At 44.4% G+C, this 20243-nt stretch overlaps 1 protein-coding gene across 4 annotated transcripts in view; it reads left to right on the plus strand.

Annotated features, from left to right (window-relative positions):
* Positions 1 to 20243, plus strand: part of LOC142202474 (potassium channel subfamily T member 2-like) — a 132841-nt gene that overhangs the window by 53502 nt on the left and 59096 nt on the right. For all 4 annotated transcript variants that reach the window (XR_012716085.1, XM_075272604.1, XM_075272603.1 and 1 more), the window contains 7 exons: positions 3716 to 3795; positions 4666 to 4768; positions 6511 to 6558; positions 7227 to 7275; positions 9031 to 9090; positions 11952 to 12026; positions 16171 to 16254. Coding sequence is in view for 3 of the 4 variants with exons in the window: in XM_075272604.1 (XP_075128705.1) it covers positions 3716 to 3795; positions 4666 to 4768; positions 6511 to 6558; positions 7227 to 7275; positions 9031 to 9090; positions 11952 to 12026; positions 16171 to 16254 (499 nt within the window). In the remaining variant the exon portion in view is untranslated. The remainder of the gene's footprint in view (positions 1 to 3715; positions 3796 to 4665; positions 4769 to 6510; positions 6559 to 7226; positions 7276 to 9030; positions 9091 to 11951; positions 12027 to 16170; positions 16255 to 20243) is intronic.

Genomic DNA, 20243 nt, shown 5'->3' on the forward strand with positions numbered 1-20243 from the left:
CCCTCCATCTCTGCCCCCAGATTCATGTCCCTCCATCTCTGCCCCCAGATTCATGTCCTCTCCATCTCTGCCCCCAGATTCATGTCCCTCCATCTCTGCCCCCAGTGTCATGCCGTCCTCTCCTTCATCTGCCCCCAGTTTCACATTCCACATAATCCACATTACACTTACCTTTTCCTCGTTCCCCCGCTGCTCTCTGCGCACCTCTCTCTCTTACTGGCGCACAGTTGTAGACGCGATGTGACGTCATCACATCGTGTCCACACTGCCGGGTAGCCGGCGGCAGCGGCGAAGTGAGGAGCTGACACAGGTCAGCTCCTCGCTTCAGCGGCTGAAGCGAGCTGACCTGTGTCAGCTCCTCGCTTCGCCGCTGCCGCCCCTCTCGCTGACGCTGACACATATGCGGCTGAAGCGAGGAGCTGACCTGTGTCAGCTCCTCGCTTCGCCGCTGCCGCCTCTCTCGCTGACACATATGTGAGCCGCATATGTGTCTCGCTGAGCCAGCCGCATATGTGTCAGCGAGAGAGGCCGCAGCGGCGAAGCGAGGAGCTGACCTGTGTCAGCTTTTCGCTTCAGCCGCGTATGTGTTCAACTCAGATCTGCGTCCTCTGGACGCAGATCTGAGTTGAAACAAGCAGGACATACAATGACTGCTGCCGGCGCCAGGGGGCCCGGGCCCCCCCCATTTTTAAATTTGGCCGGGCCCCTGACGCCAGTAGCAGTAGTACTGGCCTATCGGCGGCCCTGAATGAAGGCACCTACTGTGTCTGGGTGGTGGACATAGAAACTGTGGGAGCTGTTTGTGCTTTTTAGCGGATCACAATGTACCTCTCTTTTGGTGGTCTGTCTTGTCGGGGCTGTCCAGAGCCTTTTCGCCATGTGTGTGCGCCCTTGTGTAACCACTACCCAACAACTAATTACAGCTAGGTCAGATAATGTCCAATAATCTGCCCCCTCTCAGAGTCTGTCAACTGAGCAAACTGTCTTCATAGAGGCATGTCTAGTAGTCAACAATCTGTCAACGAGAGGTACACTACCCAAAAGTAACCTCTGAGAGTCTTTTAAAGGGCAGAGGGAAGTACTTTTATGTTATTTTGTGACAAGACCACACCTGTAATGCCAAGTTTTGCAGCAATTTGACATTTCTGTTTGGGTGCATTATTATTTTTTCTATATCAATGTATATTGGGGAAATGCACTAGTCACCGAAATCTCCCTCAAATGATAGCCATGTGGGTAATAGAAATAATGTGTTGGTTCTATCTGTACTATAAGGGCTCATTCACACGGGGCAAGAGGGGGTGGATTTTGACGCCGAATCCACCTCAAAATCCGCCCCCTCACAATGTCGACCGCTTTGTCCTTTTTTCCGTGAGTTGCCCTTTCTTCAGGCAGATTCCGCGACTGATTCAGCCGTGGTGTCCACCTCGCGACAGCACCCTCTTGACTAGGCCCATTCATTTGGGCCTACTCCGGAGTGGGAAGCCGCGATAGTCGGAAGCCATGACAGGCGCATTTTGGTCCTATTCTGATGCGGCTTCCCCAGTCAAAATCAGGAACAAAATACGCAGTCCCTAGCCCCGTGCGAACGGGTCCTTAGGGACCAAGGTCATATCTATTAGGAAGGGGTGGAGGAACATTTGGCCAAGGTTCTGAGTGCCATGGTGCCAACAAGTCATCCTGTCTTGGCTAGGGTAATTAAATGTAGGGCTAGGGGACCAAATAGGTTTTGCCCCAGATTTACAAAGAACTAGCCACATGAGGTTCCGATTTGCCCTATATTTACATGATCATGCTGATTTATGGACATTATTTTGTCACTTCCGATAGGGTACCCTTGTGCCGATTTGGACCCACAGACTTTCAATAGGAGAGTCAGGTCCATGAAAATGGACTCATTTTTCTGTTCCATCAAAAAACTCTACTTCTCCATGGATGACGGGCAACACTCACCTATGAACATCGGTTGCTTTATAAAATAAGGGTTCCATTTACACCGTCTGTATTCTGCTGACAGTTGCGAAGAATTAGATTTACTGCTTCCCGCTGCTTCCCTCGGTTCCCAGTAATAGGCCTATATCAGGGAATCGCTTATAATTGTATTCTATATTACACTAGGCAAAGTGTCTCTGCCAATGTAGACTCGCTGGGAGGGTGAAGACCAGGGGGTAGCTGGTGCCAACCTTGTCGAGACCCAGACAGTCTACATTACCAATCGAGAAGTCTACTTAACCAGAGTATGTCAGGTTAGCCTAAGAAGGGTCACCGAGGACGGCCAACAGCATGGAGGGCATCGATCGATCCAGAAGTCATAGCAAAGACTGATGACGGTAATGGATTTAGCAGCCGGGGGATCAGTATTGGCTTCTTTTCGAGGATTTATTTTTCTATTCGAATGGGCTACAGAGAATTGTAGCAAGACGGGATTATGCAAGCACAATATGCAGCCATAATTCAGGGAGATTTATTGTGAAGTAGGGCTATTTAGAGGAGATGAAGGATGTAGAGATGATGCCACCGAGCTGGCGGCAATCAATGCCTGCCGAATAACAAGGCTTAAAAGGCCGGGAGAGATGATTTCTGCTGAGAGGAGCTGGAAAAAATTGAGCACGGAAGAAAGTGGGAACAAAGGCTGGGAAAATGGAGCTTGTAGAAGAAGGAGTCGAATTCAGCCGCACGTCTTGCTTGTTACTTTCCCAGCTGTACCCATTTGGGTGTCACAGAACTGATTTTGCCAATTGTAATGCTTTCTTGTACTTCAGCTCATGATAGATTCGGCCCTCGGAGCTCTAGACATCTTATCTGTAGGCTCTTGAATCTCCCGAGTTGCCTTCAGCATGTCTGAGATCCTGAAGCTTTGGGAACTTTTGGGACTCTTTTAATTAGAAGTGTGGGAAAGTAAACTTGGGGACCGCAATGGGGGTAACCAACACCCTCTATTATCACGGATCGCCGAAGGGTTGTGTGAAAGGATTAAGATTGGTGCAGGACATTGGGCAAATTATTTGGTTGGAACCTCCCAGGTTTTAGGCAGGTATGGGAAATACTGCAATGTAAGAATGTTTTCAGAAATAGAAGGGTTAATAGAAAGGAGAACTATAAATCCCATCAATATTTGGTGTGACCTTTGTCTTTTGCCTTCCATCAGTTCTTATCGGTACTTGGAGCCAGTTTTTGAAGGAACTCAGCAGGGAGGTTGTTCTCGCCATCTTGGAGAATTAAGCCCAGATCTTCTGTGGATGTAGGCTTGCTCCAATCCATCTGTCTCTTCAGACTGGATGATGTTGAGATCATGGGGGCCATAGCATCGCTTCCAGGACTAATCCTCCAAAAGGCAAAGGTCACACTAAATATTGATGGGATTTAGAGTCTTCTATTTCTGAATGCATTCCTCCTTTACACAGCTGCCTAAAACTTTTGCACATCACTATATGTTGTAGACCGCATCTGACCCCTAATTGCAGTTTTGTAGAGGACACTGCAAAAGGGTCAATTGATACCCTTTACTACCGCAATAGGGATCATAAGGGCTTGTGCTTAGCTTGGATTACTGATGATAAGGGCCCCTGTGCCAAACATTTCCTTGGGCTCCCATTCCACCTAGTTTCAAGGTTGTGACTACTTTGTCCTTTATCTCCTAGTGACGTTTTAATAGCATTTTATATGATTTTCTAACATTACATGGGTGACATTCTCTATTTTATTCTGTTTTTAGGGTCCAAGTAGAATTTTATGTGAATGAGAACTCCTTCAAGGAACGTCTGAAACTGTTCTTTATAAAAAATCAGAGATCAAGTAAGTATATAGTAAACAGATGGGAAGGATGAGCTATGTAACACAGATGCATGGGAGGAGCTATATGACACAGACAGAAGGGAGGTTCTATGTGATATGGAGTCTGCTCCTCCCACATTTGGGTGACTCAGACAGGAGGGAGGAGCTATGTGATATGGAGTCTGCTCCTCCCAATTCTGGGTGACACAGACAGAAGGGAGGATCTAGGGGATATGGAGTCTGCTCCTCCCACAACTGGGTGACACAGACAGGAGGGAGGAGCTATGTGATATAGTGTCTGCTCCTCCCACAACTGGGTGACACAGACAGGAGGGTGGAGCTATGTGATATGGAGTCTGCTCCTCCCACATCTGGGTGACACAGACAGAAGGGAGGATCTAGGGGATATAGGGGATATGGAGTCTGCTCTTCCCACAACTGGGTAACACAGACAGGAGGGAGGAGCTATGTGACACAGACAGAAGGGAGGATCTAGGGGATATGGAGTCTGCTCCTCCCACAACTGGGTGACACAGACAGGAGGGAGGAGCTATGTTAAATGAAGTGTATGTCCTTCCCACTACTAGGTGACATAGGCAGAAGGAAGGAGCTATGTGACACAGGCATATAGGAGGAGCTATGTGACACGGACATAAGGGAGGAGCTATGTCACATGGCATCTGCTCCTCCCACAACTGGGTGACACAGAAAGGTGGGAGGAGCTGTGTTAAATAAAGTGTATGCCCTTCCCACTACTGGGTGATTTAGACAGGAGGGAGGGGGTCCATGAAATGGAGACTATCTTTCTATATGTGAACTATTGTGGATCACAACAGCAGCTAGGGGGAGCTCTTGTGCCAGTTTTGTCCACTTTGCCTTTGTATTTTCCAGGTTTAAGGGTCAGATTGTTTAACTTCTCTCTGAAGTTGTTGAGTTGTCTTCTGTACATTATACGAGTATTACTGGATGATCCAAGAGAAGGCAAAGCAAACTGGTGAGTATACCAAGCCTTCTTACCACTGCTCTGGACTGTCATCACTTAAAGGGGAGTTTCAGTGTCCCAAGCTTTCAGTCGCTGTCACGGGATCTTGGGGACATGACTGAGGAGGCAGAAAATCATTAATATATCATCTTCTACATCTGATAAACTTTTGGCCAAACCCAATAATTTCAGGACTGGCCAACCATCTAACGTGTATGGTGGTCTACCCATTCTTCCCTGCTGGCAAATATTAAGACATTGAAGGATTGGGCATATTAGATGTCAATATGCCCAATCGGTTTTTCCCCACAGTAGATAAATTCCAGCCAAAGATGTCTTACAGAGGCCTATATCCTCTGTATTAAGAAGATATGTACTAGACCTAGACCAGTCTGCATGAGGTTGGGTGGAGTAGATGTTGGGAGACTTGGAGTTTATGTCCCTGTTTGATGCCGATTTTCTGGCAAAGCCAAGAGTAGACAGGTCATCAATATTATAGTCATGGAGGGCAACATTTTTTGTAGTGATTTGTCCAATTAGACAGTGGGCCGACAACTTTTCTATAACTGTATGACCAGCTTTAGTGTGGTAACCTCTATGAGTAGGACTAGGTCAAGAAAATTTTCAACCTCTAAATACAAACAAAAATTTCACCATTCAATGACAGGAAGGAGAGATCCTGAAATTTGTAAAACTAAGTAATAAAGGATGATTTGCATAATTCTGATCAACCCCTTTAAAGGGAGTCTGTCACCAGAACCCGGCACATCAACCCAACCCCACAAATAGATAGGTTAGGGTCACCAAAACCCAGCACATCAACCTAACCCAGCAGATAGATAGGTTAGGGTCACCAAAACCTGGCACATCAACCCAGCCCCACAGATAGATAGGTTAGGGTCACCAAAACCTGGCACATCAACCTAACCCAGCAGATAGATAGGTTAGGGTCACCAGAACCTGGCACATCAACCCAGCCCTGCAGATAGATAGGTTAGGGTCACCAAAATCTGGCACATCAACCTAACCCAGAGATAGATAGGTTAGGGTCACCAGAACCCAGTACATCAACCCAATCCCACAGATAGATAGGTTAGGGTCAGCAGAACCCAGCCCCGCCGATATAGGTTAGGGTTACCCGAATCCGGCGCATGACCCTAACCTATCTATCGGCAGGGCTGGGTTAAGCCCTGCCGATATATAGGTTAGGGTCACGTGAATCAAACAAAGCTTAGCCCTTGAGAATTGGGGCCTCCATTGCTGAGAATCACTATTTTTGTCAATATGCAAATGAGGTATTTGGAGCAACAGAAATGTCCTCATTGCTCCAAAGAAGTCATCTGCATATTGACAAAAACTGCGATATCTGGGCAACAGAGGCCACGATTTACAAAAATACCCCCGTTAAGTTAGGGTTACCTGAATCAATCTATCTGCAGGTTTGGGTTGATGTGCTGGTTACAGTGACAGACTCCCTGTACGGTATATAATATATGGTATCAGACTGCCTGTGTAACCCGTATAGTGTCGGGCTCATTATTTTATAGCCACTGTCTTTCCGCACTATTTTTGGATTCTCTTTTTAAGCTGCTTCGCTCTGCCCCGAAATCTCTCACCTCCTGTAACACTGCTCTATCAGCCCGGTGCTTCCTGCTGTTCCTCTATGCTGTAGCCTCTGATCCCCCTATTTTTAGCGTCACCTCTTCTCCGCCTACGGTGTGGCGGTACTCATCCTAGTATATTTTTCATTACAGCTTGGACTGTCCCAAACAGAACTACTCTTCTCAACATAGATTCGATTGGTAAGACTCATGGCATGGCGGGAGACATATAGGACATGGTGGTATATGGCAGAACACATGGCGGGGGCTATTGGAATAAATCTTTTTCCTTCATATTGCCAAAAGATATAATGGAGGGTAACCCTTTAAATCAGGTCGTCTAGTCTCTATGGCATAGAAATTTAAAGGGCACTTATCCCTATGTGCGGCCCTCACCCCCTTACTGTTGTAGGGTAGAAGGGAAGCAACAACCTCTCATTTTTTCACTCCCCTTGGCATTAAATATTTGGGGGTCACAGCTCTTTTGGGCTATCTCCATTCACATTCTGGATGCAACTAGTGGTCAGTGGGGAACTGAATATATGTCCCTGTGAATACAATGGAAGAATGGGCTAAATAATGTATATGGAATCCCTTTGATTTCAGTAGGCGTTGTGTAATACCTTCGTTCACCTGCGGTAGTGCTGCAGGGAAGTTGCTCAGTTGCTGCTGGGTTCCCTCCTTCATCAATCGCAGCTGACCTCCAAGGAGATACCCTGTGATCTGCAGACAAAAAAAAGCCAAAAACCTCCTTTAAGAGTAATGGATTGTCCCGTGCAGCCTGAATCACGGGGTACTGACAGCAAAGAATGTTTTTGATGTTGGAAATGTGTGGACCATCACTAATCCAGTCATTACTTCTTTTCCAGGACCCCCATTATTTGGGTAAACAGACCCCTTCCATTGTGGGGTCTTCAGGTAAGTTTGTCTGTAACTTTAATCACTACTTAAGTAGTCTTATGACTCATTACTCATTTTGAACTTGTTCTCCGAAAAGAATCTCAAGTCCCACTTTTGCTGACAATAGGGTTAATAAGTGGGAAAAGACCCCAGAGTATAATAATTGCTCAAGGGCATAGTACTGTGTGTAGGGGCCACTATGGGACATAATACTGTGTGCAGGGGTCACTATGGGGGATAATACTTTGTGCAGGGGCCACTATGGTGAATAATACTGTGTGCAGGGGTCACTATGGGACATAATACTGTGTGCAGGGGCCACTATGGGGCATAATACTGTGTGCAGGGGCCACTATGGGGCATAATACTGTGTGCAGGGACCACTATGGGGCATAATACTGTGTGCAGGGGCCACTATGGGGCATAATACTGTGTGCAGGGGCCACTATGGGGCATAATACTGTGTGCAGGGACCACTATGGGGCATAATACTGTGTGCAGGGGCCACTATGGGGCATAATACTGTGTGCAGGGGCCACTATGGGGAATAATACTGTGTGCAGGGGCCACTATGGGACATAATACTGTGCGCAGGGGCCACTATGGGGGATAATACTGTGTGCAGGGGCCACTATGGGGCATAATACTGTGTGCAGGGGCCACTATGGGACATAATACTGTGCGCAGGGGCCACTATGGGGGATAATACTGTGTGCAGGGGCCACTATGGGGGATAATACTGTGTGCAGGGGCCACTATGGGGCATAATACTGTGTGCAGGGGCCACTATGGGGCATAATACTGTGTGCAGGGGCCACTATGGGGCATAATACTGTGTGCAGGGGCCACTATGGGGCATAATACTGTGTGCAGGGGCCACTATGGGGAATAATACTGTGTGCAGGGGCCACTATGGGGGATAATACTGTGTGCAGGGGCCACTATGGGGCATAATACTGTGTGCAGGGGCCACTATGGGGGATAATACTGTGTGCAGGGGCCACTATGGGGGATAATACTGTGTGCAGGGGCCACTATGGGGCATAATAGAGCGCGCAGGAATGCGGCGGGGGGTCGGTCGAGGTCTTCGGTGTCGGTCAGGAAGGGGGGGGGGCAAAAGGGGTCAAAAGTTCTCCATGGGGCCCCGCCATTCCTAGTTACGCCACTGCTGCTACCCTACACGCACAACCAGGGCGGTTTTAACCCATTGGTACTCCCAGTGCAAAGGTTTCATAAGTGGGCCCCCCGATCACCACCACTTAGACATGCCTGACCTGACTACATTATAATGCCCCCTCAGAGACCCCCACATAATATAATGCCTCCTTAGTAGCTAGACATTAACTTGTCCCCTCCGTGGTCCCTCAGACATTAACATGTTCCCCCATGTGCCCTCCCAGATATTTTATATGATTATATATCTCCCTCTGATTGCCCCCACAGTTTCACGTATTATCCCCTCCAGTTGCCTCCACAGTATGTATTGTCCCCCTCCAGTTGCCGCGACAGTACATATTGTTCCCCTCTAGTTGTCCCACAGTTTCTTGTCCTCCTCCAGATGCCCCCGGTGTTTTATCCCTCTCCAGTTATCCCCAGTTTCTTGTCCCTCTCGGTATATGTTGTCCCCCTCCAATTGCCCCCATCGTTGTGCCCCCAATTGCCACCATTTTCTATTCCCCCTCCAGTTGCCCCCACAGTTTCTTGTGCCCCCAGTTGCCCCCACAGTTTCTTGTCCTCCTATAATAACTGTACTTATTTTGTTTCTTCCATCAGGTTCTAGTTGCGTTAATAAGCTTTTTGGAAACCATGCTTCTTACCTACCTTGGATATAAGGTATGTCTCCCGCCTCACCTTCCTGTACATGTTAGCCTTTGCACTCGTCCTTTAAAGGGGTTTTCCAGGACTTATTAACTGATGACCTATCCTAAGAATAGGTCATAAGAGGTCCAACACCATGGACCACCACTGATCACCTGTGATGACCATCAAGTGAATGGGCTGAGCTGCAATACCAAGCACAACCACTATACAATGTACGGTGCTGTGTTTTGTAAGTAGTGAAGAGACTGCTGCCCACCTGATGCTGCGGCCTTACTGAATAGCAGATCGGCTGGGGGCCGGGGTGTCGGAGTTCAATAATCTTCTATTGATGATCATCAGTGATTTATCCTGGAATACCCCTTTAACTAAACCCATCCCATTACTTTCCTTAAAGGGATTCTACCATTAAATTTTTTTTTGTGTGGATAAGACGTCGGAATAGCCTTTAGAAAGGCTATTCGTCTCTTACCTTTAGACGTGGTCTCAGCCGCGCCGTTTCTCAGAAATACCGGTTTTTACCGGTATGCAAATGAGTTCTCTCGCAGAGATGGGGGCGGGCCCCAGCACTCAAACAGCGATGAGGGCGTCCCCACCGCTGCCAGAGAAGGGTCTCCAAGTGCCGCCTCCTTCTTCGTCCACCACGTCATGTTCAAAGTCTTCTTCTGGTACAGGCTCGTAACTTCTAGCAGAGCAGACTGCGCAGGCGCACAGGCCACGGGAAAATTATTGAGTTAATAATGATATCTTTGAACACGTCACCTCTTTAGTTCCGTTACAATGTGTCAGTAGATAGAGGGGTTCATCAGGTAATAGTAGGGTAGCGTCTTCTCCATACAGTACATATTGACGGCAGTGACAGCAGATTGGGCAGTGAAGAGATTTGGCCATTTGCGCGGTTGGATAATGTTATATACAGCAATTTATTTACACCAGGCGGATAACGCGCTGTCAGCTTGGATTAGACATTCTCCTGTACTCGGCACCATTGATTTTGACAATGAGGGACAGGTAATTCCATTTTAGGCTTATTGTCCCCGCTGTTCAGTCTCTTCTAATTACTATTGATGCACGGGGAGAAGACGTCTTACCTGCCTGTCAAATGTACAGCAGGTAACTTTCTATGTACTCAACTTTCTTCAAGTTGACAGCTACTAAAAGAGATTAAAGGATACATGTTTCCCCAAAAGTGTATATACCCCCTCTGGAGACCACCCTCTAAATGCAATAACAGCTCGTCCAAATATTTTGGGGATTCACTCCATTTAAATGGTACTTTCAATGTAATACTATATTTCACCTGTTCATGAGACAACCCCTTTAAAGGAGATCTCCATCAAGTCCTACTCTTTGTATCTTTCAATAGGCGCTGATCCGCTGATTCCATTGTAGTTGGCATTTTTTCTCTAGTCCCCACCATTCCAGAGCAATGAATGCAGAAAGTTTCAGCACCCAATCTGTTCATTAGGCTCATCACTCTCAGTTGGGCGGTCCTCAGCTGGAGCAGGTAGTCTGGGACCGCCCACCTGCACAGTAGAGAGTCTAATTAGCAGTAGAGATGATTGCTCTGGAATGGTAGGGTCTAGAGAAAAAATTCCAACTATGTCGGAATCAGTGGAACGGCGCCTATTATGGGATGCAAAAAGGTGGAGGTGGTGAGAGGTCCTCTTTAAGTAAGACAATGGAAATAGAAAAACGTTACTGTTGCCAGAATATGGTGACTTTCCGAAAAACTATATAAATTTGGTAGAATATAGAATACATAGAATACAGGCGACCTATCATTTTGGCTGCACAGTGAGCGCTGCAAAAACGAAGCCCAGAAGAAAGTTGGACAAATGCAGTTTTTCTCCAATTCCACCCCATTTTGAATGTTTTTCCAGCTTCCCAGTACATTGTACAGAATAATAAATGGCGCTATTATGGAGAACAGTTTGTCAGTTTACATTATTTGGGTCACACACCTAGGTGGGAAAAGGGTGAACCCAACAGATAAATGTACTTTTGCGACCGGACTATATAACTACATTTTAGTGCTGGCTGTATGTAAACCAACACTCAATGTCAGGCAGCAGCTGCTAAAGCAAACATGAATTCAGGATGTATTGGATTAATCTGGATCAAAGGGCTAGGTATGACAAAGGCTGACCTTAATGGGAAATTGACTTTTTTGCAACCCATTTAGCTATTTTTAGTGCTGGTTAAGATGAGTAAACTAATCTGCATCACTCAATGTCAGGCAACAGCTGCTAAAGCAAATATGGTTTTAGGGCCCGGATCACACAGCGAACTGTGAACTTAAAGGGGTCGGCCAGCCTTTATATATCAATGGGATATTTTAAGGAACAGATGTAAGACCCCTGATAGGTCATCGATTTCTAGAAGCTGGGTAGCCCCTTTAATGGGCAAGGGATTTTTTTTATTTTATTTAAAAAGCCCCTTTCATCGCTTCCACCAATCCAGGCGCCACTCCACTGATTTCAGCACAGTTGGAATTTTCTCTCTAGCCCCTCCCCATTTCAAGCAATAGGCACAGTTAGTTTTGGTGCCTGATGTGCTATTTAGTCTCTCAGAAGGGCGGGGTCAGGCAGGGGGCGGGATTCAGAGCTTCGACTAGGCAAAAAGTCTGGAATAGTCAACAATCCCTCACCAAGAGGTACACTACCCAAAAGTAGCCTCTGAGATCCTTTATATAGGAAGCCTTTTGCGCCCTCTTGTGGCTAGACCCAGTATCTAATCAGACCCCATATTGACATATCTGCTTGAGACACATTTGTGGGTGCGGTATTTTTTTTGTCTATGAGTGTATATGACTATGTGTATGGTGTTGTTACACTCTCCATATATACTACGGTATATTTTATTTCCTATTTTAGGGTAACATCTGGGAGCAGCTCCTGAGGTTCCCGTTTATTCTTGAGATGTTCAATACGCTGCCGTTCTTTATCACTGTGAGTATCAGTCCCCTCCCCCCCGCCTTCTCATCCTGTTCCTCGTAGTCGGTGACCCATACATCCCCTATGACCGCAGGCCCCATGTTCTCCCTATTAGTGTGCAGGCAGGTTGTGCGCAGTGATCCGCCATACACCTTTCCTGGCAGCCATTCATGCAGAATAAGAGCTTTTTATATGGGAATGTAGGTGCGGGGTTGTAGAAAGTCCATTATTTTTAGCGCTTTTAATGCTGTTTGTTCCTTCTCGGGCCGCGGAATCGACGTATTTTTATACTCACAGGTTATTCTGCAGGCGCCCGGCCAAAGACGGGTAAACAAGCAAAAATGGCCGACCCAAAATGAACAAACTGCGCAGGGAGAACCGGACGGGAGTCATTAAAAATGTACTGAACTATTATATCTGTTCCAGAAAAGTTGGGTGACAAGCAATAAGGGCGAGACTTACCGCTGTTGGTCTGGAACCTGAAACATGTGATGTTACTATGAATTGTATGTCGGTATTATTTATACATTGTATAGAATGGTTATCGAGTTAAAGTGTATGACACTTATTTGGTCACAATATGTCGGTATCATTTATACATTATATCACACAGTTATCGGATGAATGTGTATGGCACTGTTATTTGGTCATAAAATGGCGGTATTATTTATATATTGTATAGAATGTTTATCAAGTTAAAGTGTATGGCACTGTTATTTGGTCACAATATGGTGGTATTATTTATACATTGTATCGCACAGTTATCAGATTAATGTGTATGACACTGTTATTTGGTCACAATATAACGGTATTATTTATATACGTATTGTATAGAATGATTATCAGGTTAAAGTGTATGGCACTGTTATTTGGTCACAAGATGGCGGTGTTATTTATACATTGTATAGCACAGTTATCAGATTATGTGTATGGCACTGTTATTTGGTCACAATATGGCAGTATTATTTATACATTGTATAGCATGGTTATCAGATTAATATCTAATATTAGTTCTCAGTATGATGTTGGTAATATTTATACATTGTATATAGCATTTATGAGATTAATTTGTATGGCGCTGTTATATAGTCAGTGTATGGCAGTATTATGTATACGTTATGTAGCATAATTATTAGATTGCAGTATGGGGCACGGTTATTTGGTCACTGTATGGCAATATTATTTCAGCACTCTGTAGTTACGGCCCCATACAACATATTATTGTTGCAGTGTATTATGATGTTGGTACTGAAAATCGCAACCCCTTGAAGTCTCCATGGTTCTGTGAAGCCCTGTGTGCTGCCACATGGTGCACAGTATTGCATCGCATTACAGAAATATTTTAACCTGGATGCAGTGCTTATACCTGGGGTTCAAATCCGACTAAGGACAACATGTATGTTCTCTCCATGTTTGCGTGGGTTTCTTTCGGATACTCCGGTTTCCTCTCACACTCCAAACACATTCTGATAGGGAATGTAGATTGTGAGTCCTATATGGGACAATGACAATGTCTGTAAAGCGCTGCGGAATATGATGGCGATATACAAGTAAGAGAAATAACTAATCTGGCGTCCGAGCAGGCCACTATTTTTATATCAGATTCGTATGTATTCAGTATGTTACACATAGGCACATAGGTTTACGTAGGAGCTGTGTACATAATACGGTAGGGAATTTTTAACCAATATAGTCGCTCAATGTTCTCTTTTCACACCCAATATTATGTCATCATCCTTCATGTTGTTGTTTGGTTCCTTTAACCCTCGCTCTAATAGTTTATGCCCCCCCCCCATGTATTTTATATTAACATAATAGAACCAGCTGTCAAGTGAGAACAGCGACATAGATGTGTTATCTGATATTAGGAGAAGAAGCATCTAGCACATGCCATGCCCGGACTGCAGAGTACACAACTCGGGCTCTGTATTGTCTATGACTAATGAGATACAATGGGGCTATTGTAACTGTAGTTAGACTACTGTGCCCGAAGTATGCCCCTAATCCTCAAGGGAGCCTCAATTATAAGAAATGTCTGATGGCCGTGACCCCTACCGATCGCTAGAACAGGGTCCCGAGCCCCTGCACGACCACTGTCAGGTGGAGGGTGAATGGAGCGGTGGTCAGATGTGTCCTGGTGCTCCATTCACTGTCTATGGGGCAAACAGGTAAGTCAGGGGTGATAGGACTGACAGGGTGACAGGGACTTCTCCACAGGATAGGTGTAAGGATCAGATACTGTATACAGTGTACAGAGCTCTGTATACTATAGTGGCGATGTCTAGAAATGCAGCCTCGCTCCCAATCTGATCTGATACTGATGACCTCTCCACAGGATGGGTGTATGGACCAGATACTGTATACAGTGTACAGAGCTCTGTACACTATAGCGGTGATGTCTGGAAATGCAGCCTCGCTCCCAATCTGATCTGATACTGATGAACCCTCCACAGGATAGGTTTATGGATCACATACTGTATACAATGTACAGAGCTCTGTACACTATAGCGGTGATGTTTGGAAATTCAGCCTCGCTCCCAATCTGATCTGCTACTGATGACCTATCCACAGGATGGGTATATAGACCAGATACTGTATACAGTGTACAGAGCTCTGTACATTGTAGTGGTGATGCCTGAAACTGCAGCCTCGCTCCCAATCACTTGAATAGGAGCACCATTGCTTCTGGCGGTATAACTTATATATGACCTACGGTGACCACATCAGCTGATCGGTGCAGGGTCCAGGTGTCTGACCCTGACCAGTCTGATACCGATGACCTTTCCTACGGTTAGGTCCTCAGTATTACTTAGCTTCAGATCCTGGACATCCCCTTTAAGAGTTCAGAGCCTCTTCTATCACATCTAGTGTAGGAAGGGCCAGTCTTAATAAATTCCCCTTGAAGTATATTAGAAAGTTGCAGAACGTTTCCTTCTATAATGACTGATTGGCAAGGCTGCCTGCTGGGAGTTGTAGTTGCGCACAGGTCGGAGCGCCCCGGCCTATGTAATCTATATAATAGCCTTTGTATACAGTTGCTATTAGATTATATGTCCCTATGGCACATTTGCCTCCTCCTCTGCTTTTCTTGGCCTCTGTTAAGTAGCACCTGTCGGGTAATGTCATTTGCCCATTCTCTTGCTGCCCACTGGGGGTGTGCGGAACGACGCTGGGCCCGGGTACAGCTGCCACTCACATCCCACATCCATCAGGCTGATGAGTATGAGTCCTGCCCTTCCTCTGATCTCTGCACACCTCGGCCTGTGCAATCAGGTGAAGGCTGTTATTACCGCCCGGTAGATGGATGGTAAACACCAAATGCACTTAGGAGCCGGGGGCCACGCTACTGACGCTCAAAATATCGAAGCCTTTCACCGATTAAAGGCAAAGTGCCCCCAGAAAATGGCCTCTCTTTACACCACTTTTTTTTTTTTTTTTTTTTTTTTTAATGAATTTTTTGCTATCATTTTTAATTTTTTTTTTAAAATGACAACTACTATATCCTGCAATTTTCACTCTGACCACTAAGCCTAATAATAGACCATCGTAAATTCTGGAATTGCAGCAATCAACTCATTTTACATCATAGACAAGATAAGACGTCTATAGATAACACCACTGACCCATCATTACATCCGCTACTGACCATAGATGATGTCACAGATTATACTCCTCCCCCTACCTCTACTGAGCATGTCTAGAAATCTCCCATAGACCTCAATGAGTCGGCTCCAGACTATTGCTGCCTATGACTATGCTGTAAAGCAGATCACTAAATGCTGTTCACAGAGCACAGGAGAAAATGGCCGCCACCATAATCTTGTACTTCTGTACATAGAATGAAAATCTGAAAGCAGAAAATAAAAACATATTTCAATACCTGGTTTTAATCAATAAATAAAATAAGAAAATGTATAATTTCCTTTAATTGTTGCGTGTTGTTCTCTAGTCACAGCTAAAGCTGCACTCAGAATATTGCCAGCCACTGTATAAGTGTTGCATGGCACTGTCAGGGAGGAGCGTACGACTAAACCAGAAACGCAGGCCAAATAACATAACAAGCAGCAGAATTTTGGATGCAGCTTTGGCAGTGACTAGAGTACAACCCTTCTACCGTCTTCAGCTCTTGACGGCTGATATTTTGATGTGTGTTTTTCAGGTTTTTTGTCCGCCTTTGAGAAATCTTTACATCCCCGTCTTCCTGAACTGCTGGCTGGCGAAGCACGCTCTAGAGAACATGATTGTAAGACGCGACTAGTCAATGTCAAATTGTTTCTTGCACTCTGTAGTAGTGTGGGGGTGGTGTGGGAGGGGGGTGGCAAGGATTTTTCTTAGGCAGGGTTCTGGCAGGTTATCAAAATTTTGTCAGGGTGGCATAATGTACTTTTACAAAGGTATACATTATCTGTGCAGTGTGACACAGAGTGTGTACAGAGTCTTAAAAGGGTATTGCCATCTTAGACATTCAGGTCATACCCACGGGATATTGTGGAGATTGGGCTAGTAGCACATGGCACCTACAACTTGATTTGTCAACTGTGCAGATGCCAGCGGGGCTAGTGACACAATATCCTATGGACATGCCATGAATGTCTAAAGTGAGAATACCCCTTTAAAGTGTACCCTTCGCCTCCTCCAGCATTCTTCAATAGGGCTTTCTCCACTGATTCCATCACAGTTGGAATTTTTTCTCTACTCCCCACCGTTCCTGAGTTATTGGTGCTCTTCGTTTCAGCACCCAATACGTTAATTAGGCTCTATACTGTCAGATGGGCGGTCCAAAGAAGAAGCAGATAGTCTGAGACTGCCCACCTGACAGTAGAAAGCCTGAGTGATTAAACTAACAGCATCGATTGCTTAAGAATGGTGGAGGCTAGAGAAAAAATTCCAACTACATAAGAATCAGGTGAACGCCAACTGTTAAAGGATACAAAGCACTGGCGTTGGCGGTGAAGGAAAAAGTTCCCCTTTTAGTAGGGGCCTTGGTAACTGGCCCCCAACCACTGCCTCAGGTAAGAGACCATTACTCTGATCCTATGCAAGTCCTCCTCCATAAACAAGAGAGCAGTATTATAATAGTTATATTCTTGTACATAGGAGCAGTATTATAGTAGTTATATTCTTGTACATAGGAGTAGTATTATAGTAGTTATATTCATGTACATAGGAGCAGTATTATAGTAGTTATATTCTTGTACATAGGAGCAGTATTATAGTAGTTATATTCTTGTACATAGGAGCAGTATTATAGTAGTTATATTCTTGTACATAGGAGCAGTATTATAGTAGTTATATTCTTGTACATAGGGGTAGTATTATAGTAGTTATATTCTTGTACATAGGAGCAGTATTATAGTAGTTATATTACTGTACATAGGAGCAGTATTATAGTAGAGGAAGAGGCCACTGTGGAGATCGCTGCCCAATACGTGTCCAGCTGTCACCAAACAAGAGGAAGATGAGACTCCATGGACTGTTATATTTATCCCAAAACACCCGCCCCACCCACCCCCACCTCCCCCTCCCCATATAGCAGCCACCAACGAAGAGGAAGATGAGACTCCACGGACTGTTATACCCCAAACCAACAACCCTGCCCCACCCCACCTCCAACCCCCCCCATATAGCAGTCACCAACGAAGAGGAAGATGAGACTCCATGGACTGTTATAACCCAAACCCCCCCCCCATACCCACCACCCACCCAACCCAACTCCCCCCCCACCCACTTTACTAGCTTTGGCAATGCCAAATACCTATTCGGACGTGCCAATAAAGCATTTTTTGATTTGATTTGATTTGATAGTAGTTATATTCTTGTACATAGGAGCAGTATTATAGTAGTTATATTCTTGTACATAGGAGGTAGTATTATAGTAGTTATATTCTTGTACATAAGAGTAGTATTATAGTAGTTATATTACTGTACATAGGAGCAGTATTATAGTAGAGGAAGAGGCCACTGTGGAGATCGCTGCCCAATACGTGTCCAGCTGTCACCAAACAAGAGGAAGATGAGACTCCATGGACTGTTATATTTATCCCAAAACACCCGCCCCACCCACCCCCACCTCCCCCTCCCCATATAGCAGCCACCAACGAAGAGGAAGATGAGACTCCACGGACTGTTATACCCCAAACCAACAACCCTGCCCCACCCCACCTCCAACCCCCCCCATATAGCAGTCACCAACGAAGAGGAAGATGAGACTCCATGGACTGTTATAACCCAAACCCCCCCCCCATACCCACCACCCACCCAACCCAACTCCCCCCCCACCCACTTTACTAGCTTTGGCAATGCCAAATACCTATTCGGACGTGCCAATAAAGCATTTTTTGATTTGATTTGATTTGATAGTAGTTATATTCTTGTACATAGGAGCAGTATTATAGTAGTTATATTCTTGTACATAGGAGGTAGTATTATAGTAGTTATATTCTTGTACATAAGAGTAGTATTATAGTAGTTATATTCTTGTACATAGGAGCAGTATTATAGTAGTTATATTCTTGTACATAGGAGCAGTATTATAGTAGTTATATTCTTGTACTTTAGGAGCAGTATTATAGTAGTTATATTCTTGTACATAGGAGTAGTATTATAGTAGTTATATTCTTGTACATAGGAGCAGTATTATAGTAGTTATATTCTTGTACATAGGAGCAGTATTATAGTAGTTATATTCTTGTACATAGGAGTAGTATTATAGTAGTTATATTCTTGTACATAGGAGCAGTATTATAGTAGTTATATTCTTGTACATAGGAGGTAGTATTATAGTAGTTATATTCTTGTACATAGGAGCAGTATTATAGTAGTTATATTCTTGTACATAGGAGCAGTATTATAGTAGTTATATTCTTGTACATAGGAGTAGTATTATAGTAGTTATATTCTTGTACATAGGGGGCAGTATTATAGTAGTTATATTCTTGTACATAAGAGTAGTATTATAGTAGTTATATTCTTGTACATAGGAGTAGTATTATAGTAGTTATATTCTTGTACATAGGAGCAGTATTATAGTAGTTATATTCTTGTACATAGGAGCAGTATTATAGTAGTTATATTCTTGTACATAGGGGCAGTATTATAGTAGTTATATTCTTGTACATAGGAGTAGTATTATAGTAGTTATATTCTTGTACATAGGAGCAGTATTATAGTAGTTATATTCTTGTACATAGGAGTAGTATTATAGTAGTTATATTCTTGTACATAGGGGGCAGTATTATAGTAGTTATATTCTTGTACATAAGAGTAGTATTATAGTAGTTATATTCTTGTACATAGGGTGCAGTATTATAGTAGTTATATTCTTGTACATAGGAGGAGTATTATAGTAGTTATATTCTTGTACATAGGAGCAGTATTATAGTAGTTATATTACTGTACATAGGAGCAGTATTATAGTAGTTATATTCTTGTACATAGGAGCAGTATTATAGTAGTTATATTACTGTACATAGGAGCAGTATTATAGTAGAGGAAGAGGCCACTGTGGAGATCGCTGCCCAATACGTGTCCAGCTGTCACCAAACAAGAGGAAGATGAGACTCCATGGACTGTTATATTTATCCCAAAACACCCGCCCCACCCACCCCCACCTCCCCCTCCCCATATAGCAGCCACCAACGAAGAGGAAGATGAGACTCCACGGACTGTTATACCCCAAACCAACAACCCTGCCCCACCCCACCTCCAACCCCCCCCATATAGCAGTCACCAACGAAGAGGAAGATGAGACTCCATGGACTGTTATAACCCAAACCCCCCCCCCCCATAACCACCACCCACCCAACCCAACTCCCCCCCCACCCACTTTACTAGCTTTGGCAATGCCAAATACCTATTCGGACGTGCCAATAAAGCATTTTTTGATTTGATTTGATTTGATTTGATAGTAGTTATATTCTTGTACATAGGAGCAGTATTATAGTAGTTATATTCTTGTACATAGGAGGTAGTATTATAGTAGTTATATTCTTGTACATAGGGGCAGTATTGTAGTAGTTATATTCTTGTACATAGGAGTAGTATTATAGTAGTTATATTCTTGTACATAGGAGCAGTATTATAGTAGTTATATTACTGTACATAGGAGCAGTATTATAGTAGTTATATTCTTGTACATAGGAGCAGTATTATAGTAGTTATATTCTTGTACATAGGAGCAGTATTATAGTAGTTATATTCTTGTACATAGGAGTAGTATTATAGTAGTTATAT

This window comes from Leptodactylus fuscus, chromosome 5 (genome assembly GCF_031893055.1).
Source record: "Leptodactylus fuscus isolate aLepFus1 chromosome 5, aLepFus1.hap2, whole genome shotgun sequence".
Classification (NCBI taxonomy): Eukaryota; Metazoa; Chordata; class Amphibia; order Anura; family Leptodactylidae; genus Leptodactylus; species Leptodactylus fuscus.